At 40.2% G+C, this 10,778-nt stretch overlaps 1 protein-coding gene across 3 annotated transcripts in view; it reads right to left on the bottom strand.

Moving 5' to 3' along the window:
- Positions 1 to 370: 370 nt before the first annotated feature.
- LOC142377274 (SLIT-ROBO Rho GTPase-activating protein 3-like) overlaps positions 371 to 10,778 on the bottom strand; it is a 31,034-nt gene continuing 20,626 nt past the window's right edge. Inside the window, exons 11-22 of one of the 3 annotated variants that reach the window (XM_075461214.1) lie at positions 10,471 to 10,498; positions 9,887 to 9,989; positions 8,612 to 8,672; positions 7,101 to 7,178; positions 6,646 to 6,780; positions 6,445 to 6,550; positions 6,143 to 6,370; positions 4,650 to 4,723; positions 4,357 to 4,537; positions 3,508 to 3,654; positions 3,067 to 3,382; positions 371 to 2,665 (exon numbers count right to left, since the gene is read on the bottom strand). In XM_075461214.1, coding sequence (XP_075317329.1) covers positions 2,201 to 2,665; positions 3,067 to 3,382; positions 3,508 to 3,654; positions 4,357 to 4,537; positions 4,650 to 4,723; positions 6,143 to 6,370; positions 6,445 to 6,550; positions 6,646 to 6,780; positions 7,101 to 7,178; positions 8,612 to 8,672; positions 9,887 to 9,989; positions 10,471 to 10,498 — 1,922 coding nt within the window. In that variant the 3' untranslated portion in view covers positions 371 to 2,200. Of the gene's footprint in view, positions 2,666 to 3,066; positions 3,383 to 3,507; positions 3,655 to 4,356; positions 4,538 to 4,649; positions 4,724 to 6,142; positions 6,371 to 6,444; positions 6,551 to 6,645; positions 6,781 to 7,100; positions 7,179 to 8,611; positions 8,673 to 8,995; positions 9,027 to 9,886; positions 9,990 to 10,470; positions 10,499 to 10,778 lie in introns of all 3 variants that reach the window. The other 2 variants (XM_075461215.1, XM_075461216.1) reach the window with 2 other exon arrangements.

Raw genomic sequence — 10,778 nt, 5'->3', positions numbered from 1 at the left:
ATACATATGTGTAAGGATGAATGACTAAATAAATAACTCCGCTAGTCAACACCCAAACAGGTTGGGGAGCTCTTCTTGCACTTTATGCTGCAGTTTTTTCTAACCGGATGTTTAACCTGATGTAGTTATAGGTGCTGACCAGCAGATGGCACAACAAAACCAACTAAATTACTGCATGCGTCAGTAAACTGGGTTTTGCTGAAGCCTTACAACAGTTTAGACATTTCACTGTCTCATCCACAAGGTCGGACGAGGCACATTAGAAATATTTAATGTTATGTTGTGAATTGACTGTATTTTGCTGCTTTTACAATTCTTACAATCATCTCTTCTCTCCATACATTTTTACACAAAGCCACAAGACAAAATCTTAAATTTCATTCATTTATTGTTTCCGCTAATATCTGTGCAAGGAAAAGTATTACAAAAATCTACACACTACGGATAATAATATATCCTGTACCTATCATACAATGTTATATTTACAAGCATCCTTTAACAGTAGGTGTATATTCATTTCCATGTGTGTACCTATTACACTTTAAAGATATATTGATCAACCTCATGGGACAGACAACAAAAAACACACCAACAGTAAACAGTGTGTTCAGCTAAACATCCACACAGCCTACAGTGACAATGTACAATTAAGACAAGCCCGTTTCTAGAAGTGTTCCTAGTACAACTTCATCGTAATGAACACACAGGACCAACAGTTTCCTGTTGTGCTTATAAGTTCATTAGTCACTTCGATTGTGCAAGAGTGTCTTAGTTGTTTGTTGAGGCAACACATTAATCCTTTAACAGAGAGAGAGATGATAACAAAATCATGAGAACTTTTTTTTTTCTTTCCATTTATTAACTTTTTCACATCTCCATCTGCTTCTTTTAGATTAACGGAAAACATAACTAAAATTGTTATTGGCCTCTATATGTTCTCTGGGTCTATTGTGCCACCCTCTGGCCCCCTCAGACAGAAAGATGATGGAAAAAGGAATGTAGGTATAGGGTGAGATAATGGCTTTCCTGTCTTTTGATAGGAAGTCTTCAGGGCAAAAAGCTTCTGAAAAAACTTCTTAGTACCAAAACAGACCAAACAATTAACTTCTCAAATATCCGTATCACAGTGGGTTTGTAACAGTCTTCACTGCTGAGGAAGTGACAGAGGGGCACACAGTAGATGCCGCTGCAGTGCTACTGGTGCAACCGATCAGCTCCCATAATCACAGCAAACTCGGCAGAGCAACTCGACAGACTGAAGCAGCACCGCAGGTTGGGCCAAAATTGCTGCTTGGAGCCAATTAGTCGCATTTGTGCTTTGAGCTGCCAATCGACGCCAGCCAAATCTCTGTGCCACCATGAGTTTTACCAAGACAGAATATTTGCCTAACATTTTAGATTCAACAATTACATTTGAAGGATAACTCCATGTCCTTGAAACCGGCTATGCATAGAATGTCTGTACAATGTACTGAATAACATATTTCAAAGACACACTTGCCATGGCTTAAGGCTGTAGTCAACACAATACTAACATGACTAATTTCCTTGTAGCCAGCATCTAGTGGTTGTCAGAAGAACTGCAGCTTGAGGCCAGTCTTTCAGCCATGTTGCTCGTCTGCCTCTGCTGTGACACTGTGGGACATTTCTCACGACAGAAACTTCTTTGTCAATAAAAATTATGCCACAGTAACACAAGGCTTTATGGGGCAGTAACACAAGACTGTATGGAGCACCAACACAGACTGGATGTCGTCATGATAAGTGGTGAAATATTCCCGTAAGTGTACCATGATAATGGAGCAGGAAACCAGACACAGAAAACAAGCTCACAGCATCTTTGTAATCTAATATTTCAGTGAGATGTTTAATTGTCATATTCCAGTAAACAGAAATGTTTTCCAGTGCATCTCTTTATTCCAGCATGGCTATTCAGCATAGAGGCATTCTATAAAATATTTGGATTAATCTTACATCCTATTTCTGTCTAATGTATCAGAACATTGACTTACTCCCAACAAATGGGCAGAAACCAGAAGATCACATCTTACTCTATACAAGATCAGTGGTAAAGATTCATCAGATACACCAGGTGACAACTGTTTTCAAAGTCAAGAAGAGGTGTAAGGGGTGTGACGATAATCACAATCAGTCAGTATCCACAGTGTTCTTCAGCTTCCTGTCTGCTGACTGATTGGAGCTACATGTTACCTTGCTTGTCTGAGGATGTAGAGGAGGTTGATGGTGATGGGGAGGGCGCTTTGGGAAACACCCTTTCAGTGGGGGTAATGCCTGGGCTGCCCAGACCAGAAGAGCTAGAGCTGCTGGAGCGATGTGGTCCCTGGCCCTGTCCGATTACAGGAGCCGGTCGGACAGGTCTGAGAGGCGGGGGCCTTAAAGGCGCACTTGGCCTACGTGCTGACAAGGCAGGCTTAAAAGTGGTCATGGTCTCGGAGGAAGAGCTGCTGCTGCTACGTCGCTGGGCTGCATCTGGGTCTCTGATCACCATGGTGTGCAGAGGGCTGGCAGACATATCCTGGGCTCCGCTGGGGTGTTTGAGGGGCTCCAGAGTGTCGAGAACAACATCAGGGGCATGTTTGGCAACATTCTGTCTCTCCAGCTCCCGCAGCTCATGCAGAGCTGTATTCATTGTTTTCTCTATGTCCTGAGCAGACAAATATGAGCAGAGGAAGGAACAATATCGAGGTTTAGAAACTCAAAAGGACTAACTCTTTTCCTGATCTCTGAATCCATAATTGTGATGAGCATAAGTAAGCATAATGTTAAGGAATGGCATCATGTTATTTACAGACATTAAAAGGTCACATTAATCAAATATCAAAATAAGATGAAGCAGAGTTATTTTTAGTGATGCTGTACAATCAATGTAATCATCTGCATAATCAGTTATTGTTTACATACAGGATCATAAAAGAATGAGGTTTCAAAAATTAAATTTCATGCTCTTAAGCAAACATACAAGCACTGAAACTAAAATGGAAGGCTCCTTCATCTGTGGAAAATCAGCTGCATTACAGTTAAGTAATGTAAAGTCCAAACACTTACATCTGCGAGTGCCTCAGCCTCGAGAGCTTTGTGGTCCCCTATACTTGCATGGCGAGTGGTGCTTGGTGAGGATCGCTGAGAGTGGCTCTCGACAAAAGCCTTTCTGTCAGGGTGGTTGATGCTACCAGCGCTGCCAAATGTGGTGAGACGCCGCTTCTCTGGACTGTCAGTTTGACCCCTGCAAACTGCCATTTTGTGTGGGCTGCATGGCCGTGGCATGATCCTCGGGGGCTGATTGGCAAGTCTGGTGGGGCTGAGGCTGTCAGCACCGTTCCTGTGGCGTGGAACTGCGGCGCCATCGGATCGCACTCTCACCCTAAGAAAAGGCGATAAAATGGATTCAAACGTTATTATTGGTGTGAAAATCTTTACTCTGGATAACTGCACCTTTCCTTCCCCTTTTCGCACATCGTCTCCCGTGGAGTTTTAACTCGCCCCCACCTTCCAAATGCTGCCCCAAAACGGATCTCAGGTGTGCGTTCACAAGGTGACTGATGCTCATTTCTGGACGAGGTTCTGTCATCGTGGTGCGGTCCACTGCCGGTCTCACTGTCAGTCCTCTGAATGCTGTCAGAGAATGCATCATCCCTGATACAGACATAAAGCAGTGATGACTCTTTGTGAATGGCTTCCATCCAAAGGAAATGTTTGCAGTGCTTTTTAATTAGAGAGACTGAACTTTTCTATTATTGGCTCTCCTGAGCACACAAAATCCAAATAATCGCAAGAGCTACACCTAATCAACATCAATGTCATCATCAGGGTCAGTGTATTTATACAGCGTATCGATTACAACCTAGAGGCCACTTATGGTGCTACATAAATCACTATTCTTCTTTATGTGACTTTAATTCAGTTACATACTGTGTGATGCAGGTTTTGTTATAAGGAGAGAGGCTAGAAGAGAAACTAAAAGCTCCATTTGAAGACTAATTTAGGTGATTAACTAATTACAGAAAATGTTGCTTATAAAAGCTTTTTGGCAAATTGTTCATGTGGGGTGATTTGTTTTATTTCTGTTAAAACGAGGCATGGAAAGGAAAATATAGACATACACAAGAGAGGGGAGTACTTTATTCACCCTGATCCTTACAAATTTATAGGTTCTTTAGGCCAAGATTTCTGAAAACACATCCTGCTTGGGAGCAGAGGAAGACTGAATAGATGTATTTTTGGAAAGCAGGACAACATGAATAATGGCTAGCTAAGTAGCTCTAAGTACTGGCTTCTTAACAGTCTCATTCCAGGGCAGCCTTTTTAGTCTCTACAGACTTATCAAAGCACACTTACATGTCTTGCACCACAATGTACTGATGTGGGATCAGTCCATCCACACCGTTATGTCTGCCCTCCCACCAGTCCTCAGATGCTCGCAGGTAGAGCAGCAGAGAGGCTCCCTTCTTAAAGGACAGCTCCCTTGGACTCCGGCCCACGTAGTCAAATTTAGCGATTGCCTCAATCTGCTCCAGCTCTACAACAAAAGGAATGTGATGCAATCCAAAAAGAAGGCTTGTTATTTTCTGTCAGTTCCAAGCCCCACAGCTGGGATCTAGACAGTGAAGTGATTGTGTTTGGTGATTCACCTTCATCACTTGTGTTTGGTCCAGTCCCATTGTCTATCTCATCAAGCGCTCCCGGCTCACTGTGTGGGCTTTCACTAGATAGAGAAGAAGGAATGCAAAAAAATAAGAGGATAATGTACTATTTTTGTCCTCTTATGAATATATTCTTTGATGAACCCAATAATCTTTAGTATACAACTAAGAAAATACAATGTTTATATGTCGTAAAGAAAATAAACATTTTTGACTACATTGTTTTAGGCCTTGTTTAGGCTGCCAGCCGAAATCCAATTTCCAGATTAATGGTTTCAAAGTCTGAGCAACATAAACCAAATTGAGTTAAATATGAAGTGTGACAGCTGCATTGTTCATAGTCAAGCGCCAAAGTACATCTCTGACATGTTAGAGCCATACGAACCAACCATATGAACCAACTCGGACTCTGAGAACCTTAGGGAGTGGTCTCCTGCTGGTGCCCAGAGTCAGGACTAAACAAGGTGAGGCTGCGTTTCAGTTTTATGCTCCTAAAATCTGGAACAGCCTCCCAGAAGATGTGAGACAGGCCTCAACTCTGGCAATGTTTAAATCCAAGCTGAAAACAGTTCTATTTAGCTGTGCATATGACACCTGAAAGTATTTTATCTGGACTCTTCACTTTTAAATTAATTAATTAATGATTATTTTAAATGTTTTTATTCTTTTATTTTTATCTTTATTTTTTAATGATTTTATTGCCTTCTTGTGAATTTATGTAGCTGTAAAGCACTTTGAATTACCTTGTGCACACCTTGTGTGCTCTATAAATAAAATTGCCTTGCCCCATTACTTTCTTATAGCTTTCTGTTGTGTTTTATGATCTCTGACCATCCGGCATGGCAAAGAAAGCTGCATCACATGAGTTGTTATGTAGTTACTGAAGCCTTCATTGCCAAAACAACCCACGAAGATATGTTGGTAATTGTGGTCACACAAAGCCAATCTGATTGCTTGCAAATATTTTGGCTGATGGTGTGTCAGTTAGACAAGTCATATTTGTTTCTCAGCTCAGGTCTAAGGTCTGGAAGAAGCTTTTGTGTCTATAAATTGTAGCCATGAGGCTTTTTTTTCTTTTTTCGCACAGAAAAAGTGAATACAACAAAAGGAAACGAGCCCAAACCACCTCCCAAATGCGTGTCCCAGAAATTCAAATGACATCCAAATAATTCAACAGCAGTATACATAAAGTGAAGAACCACAGTGAACACCTAAAAGTATACATTCTTGTATGGTTTTGTACAAAATTAGACACAATAGAAGGCAATGCACTAAAAAGTCTTCTTTGTAAAAGAAAAACATTGAAGATCAGTTTCTAGTAGGCTACAGAATCTAGTTTTTTCTCGCTAAGATCTACTACTCCTGCTGTCCTTTTTATTTAAATAGATACTTAAATGTTGAGGATTGTGCCAAATCAAAAATGTGTAACATTTTCCAATCTGTAGCATTAGCCACTTTGGACATTTTTTTCTTGAACCTACCAGTACTCTTCCCCTCCTGCCATGCACTTCTCATAAACAGGTCCCTCCACCTCTCGCTGGGTTGGAAAGATGACCTCATGGTGGATTATAATTGTCTTAATGACCTCGTTAACGTGTGCTTGGCAGGCCACGGGATCTTGGTCATCTGGTATGGGCATCAGCGTGGGGCCAAAGCAGATAGCTAGGTTATAAGGGTCCATCATGTTCTCATCGCTGTACTGGGAAACACTTGGAGACACAGAAGCATTAAGTATCACAATGTTAATGTTGCATCTTTTAACTTTTCCTGTGTCGAGACTTACTGATTAAGAAATGCAAACAGGTATCGCATGACAATAATCACAGACCGCTGAAGGACCACAATTATCTGCTGAAGATGATGAGCTCTTTCAGCACCAAGTTCAAGTTCTGGAAAAATTAAATAAATAAACAAAGAATTCCAAGAATTACACTTTTATCAATATTTCAGTATATTTCAGAGGTTTTCCTGTAATGTGACTCACTGGTGGTGGATATGAGGTCGAGGAAACGCTCTTTGGGGAACAGTGGATTTTCCAGCCCACGGAAGTAAAGCTTAAGAACGCCTGCCACAGAGTTGATGTCATGATCAGACTGATCATCCACCAGTGGATCCTCTCCTGTGGATGAACCATATTCCACTCATTAGTCATTTATTGTATCCACTTTTAGGTGACATGGCTCTGATGCAATTATTTGTGTGCATTTCAAATTAGAGAACACTTATGCAGCTGTGTTTCCTCATTTATTATTACTCCAGGATGCTCATCTCATGTTTTATGCATCCAGTGGTTTCCGCGTGCATTACAGGCCTATATGTGACACAGAGGCTCTTTATCTGCACTTTAGAATCCTGCGAGAGGAACTGTGGGTTTTCAGGTAGGTAAAATGCTATTTGAAATCAATCAATAGAAGATGGCGGGGGCAACCTGGAACTAACCTCTTTCAAATGCGTTCTTAATATCATTGACTTCGACCTGAGATCCTGGAACCCGAAATATACCCTGCTGCTGAAGACCTGTGGACAGATGAACGCATTGAAGTAAAAATGGGAAAAAATAAGAATCAATGAAAATGGCACACCCGGTTAAAAATACTCTCGCTGATCCCCTGTTGAATGTCTCTACATTTTCACATTCTAAAATCAGGCACACATCTTGAGTCATACCCACTTCATAGATAGGCGTATTAGCATAGGACCTATGGTAAGGAGGATTTAAGCAGATAATCATATACAACTGAATGAAGAACCTCATAAATGGCATTAAAGGATAAATACAGTGAGTGTGGGTACACCATTTTATGACAGTTATTACACTGTCAAATAGTTATTATAGTTATAGTTATTATGACTAGATATTAAAAGACGTTAGTACTTGGCAGTAGCAAAAGACAAATGAATGAGAGCGTTAATAAGATGCTGAAGATTTCTGGACTAGATAGTCAAATACATTTGTTTATTTTGTGGTTCTTTTATGAGCATTGACTTGATTTTTTGATTTTTTTTTTAATATGGACAGTCAATCTGGTCATTGATAGTCAATATATAGTATATATATATATATATATATATAAGAGTATATCTTGCTCATGTTTTGTCTTTTAATGTAAAGCACATTAAGTTTACGGGGGAAAAAAAATTGTCTTGTAACATTATCCAAAATATGACTTTATTATAAATCTGATGGATGCTAAGACATTCTGTAGCACAATTAGAATTATACGCATCAATTGCTTAGGTTATTTCTGTTAAATATTTTCCTTGTGTTCACATAGAGTTGTCCAGTCCACACGGACCTATTAGACACCAAAAACCATGAGAAATTAAATATATTACTTTTTCGTAAATGCATAGCCACTAAATCCCAGCACACCTTAATTTAAACTCTGTCTTTGAAAAAGAATGAAGTAGATATGTAATTTAAAGAGGTCATATTGGCCTTTTGGATTTTTCCATTTCCTTTCATGGGTTACATAGCTTTTTCTGCTTAGAAATTCAAAAGTCCACACAAAGGGTGTAATTCTCTTAAGCAAAAGCACTGCTTCTGAACTATCTCAAATGATGCCTTTCTGATCCAGAGTTTCTTCCTTTAATTATTGACATCACAGTGAAATGTCTTAGTACAATTCTGCACCAGTTTTGCACACCAAAGGCAAAAAATGAGCCGTTGCAGCAACGCTCCTCCATTTCTGATTAGCTCCCTATCAGAGATGACAAGAAGTGCTGAAGCAAAGAAAAATAATGTATTTCTTTTCTTTCCACATTAAAGCATTAAGGCCAGATATGAGAACATTGTGCATCAGTAAATGCACATGAATTGGTAGATTTCCCTCTTAGAAATTCTTCAAATACAGAAAACATGTAAGCTACAGCTTGCGGTCATAACTGCTTACACCTTGATGGTTTTCTAAAGAAAAAGAAGAGGAAAAGTTTATGAAGCCAGAACATACCGTACAGATTGATGTATCGAACACAGCTCTCAACCACCACCGGTATAGGCTGCCCTGAATCCTATGGACAGAATCACATCATAATGACTGGAAGCAATAAACAGAAAATTATAGAAGACAAACAGCCATGCCAGCATGATGTTATCATTAGAAGCTTATGTGGGAAATACCAAAATAACTTAACTTAACAGGACATTAATCACCTTATGAGATAGCACATATTAAGTGGACAGAACAAACTCATGCTAGTGTTTGCACCACCATATAGTATATAGCTGTTACTACAGTATTTTCATTAGAATGCCAACATCATGGTGGAACACCCAGAAATGTTAGCATAATGAACACAGTGTGACGATCCCGCCCCATTATAAGACAGAGTACCTGACTCCTGGCACGGACATTCCGTCGTCCCCTGGGCAGAGAGCAGTAAGGCACGTAGACAGAGGAAGAGAGGCAACAACAATCACAACAGGTTAGTGAGAAAGAGAGATCTTACAGAGACAGAGAGAGAAAGGCAAGCCCTGGCCAGAGGGAATAGCCAAAGCATCAGACAGTGCATTGTGGGGCATGAGACATGAGGACATGGTCTGATGGGTGGGAGGGAGGGTGCTACAAAGTAACAAGAGGGGTGGTGTTTTTCAGCCATATAGGCCTGCATGAGGAAAAAAAAAAAAAAGAATCCAAGCTGAATTTCACTAGAAGATATATATATATATAAAAAAAAAAAAAAACTAATTATTAGTTTTTGCACTGTAGAAAAAAATATCAACACCATTATACTATATTGTGAGGAACACAACAAAAAAAAAATAGAATAATTTATCTATGTTTATTGTTTTTCATGAATTAATTAATTGACTCGCTGACCAATCATTTTGGCTCACTTCCATTTAGGAATGCCTTACTGGCCTGCTGCTACTGAGTGGTTTTAGACTTTTTTTTTTTTTCCGAAAACTGATGTACATAAAGCCAAATTAAGTCAGTGTCCGGAAGCTGGGGGACCGCGAGATTAAAAGTGTCGAAGCAAACCTTGCAGCAGCATTTTGGATTAATAAGAATTAATCATCTCCAACATGTATGACCAGCTTTCCCCATCCTATACTTCCTAACCTGGGAGACTGTAAAGACAAGGCGTTGAGCAAGAGGAAAGTGCATGAGTGAAGCAACGTTTAGGTAAAAGAGTGGTCACAGGCAAAAGGACCCCCATCCCCAAGGACTGCTAGTGAGACGGCTGAGCTCATGGAGAAACAAAGGGCACAGATCAGCTGATACCTGAATGAAGGTCTCCATATTGCCGTTAAACAGCTTACGGTTAAAAATGGAGCGAGGTCTATGCTTCCGCATTCTCTGGGGTTTAGGGGGAAGAGTGGGGGGCCTGGGGAGATGGTGGGGGTTGTAGGGTTGGTACATGGTAAATATTAATAATGATAATAATAATACAGTAGGAATAACTGCACATTAAAATACTGACATTTTTTATAAAATGCTTCTGTTGTCACATCTTTACCACAATGAATTTCACATCCAAAAAACATTGTACTTTAAAGTAAGTAATGGTTTGATAACACAGGAGCAAAGCTTGCTGGTTCTCTGTCAATTACTAAAATTTCAAGATGATTACCCATCTTGAGTCTGTGCACACTAGGACACTATTGCAACAAAAATGAATGCAGTTCCATACCTATATTTACATGCAGTGCACTCATCGCAGATGAAAGAATCTTGGCTTTATCAGCCTAATATTCTTTGTTTAATACATATTTATGGTTTCTCATCTAAGCCACATCATGAGACACTGGAAGGATTTTATACATCACCGCCTACTTTATTCACCGTCTTGTCACTGAACATCTTACCTTGTTGTTCCATACTCTGCCCTCTCCCCTAAAAGCAAAAAACAAACAGATAAAGAGTCTAAATTAGAATACTCTAGTTTAAAATCCCAGAAGTTGCTGGTTGAGTGCTGGCTGACTATACAAGGCTGGCAGATGGAAATGGAAAGGGGTGTTATGAGAAAAGGGGCATCTATTCAGCCAAACTGAATGGGGTGAGTGCCATAGCTGCATTTGACTCACCGCCAGGCAGCGGTCATTCAGCGGTCGCCCTAGAAACAGCACAAGAGCCCCAGAAGGGGACGGCCTGTCTACTCTCTCTCTCTGTCTCC

This window comes from Odontesthes bonariensis, chromosome 3, assembly GCF_027942865.1.
Source record: "Odontesthes bonariensis isolate fOdoBon6 chromosome 3, fOdoBon6.hap1, whole genome shotgun sequence".
Classification (NCBI taxonomy): domain Eukaryota; kingdom Metazoa; phylum Chordata; class Actinopteri; order Atheriniformes; family Atherinopsidae; genus Odontesthes; species Odontesthes bonariensis.
Note: the sequence above shows the minus strand (reverse complement) of the source record. Positions and strands in the feature narration are given on the sequence as shown.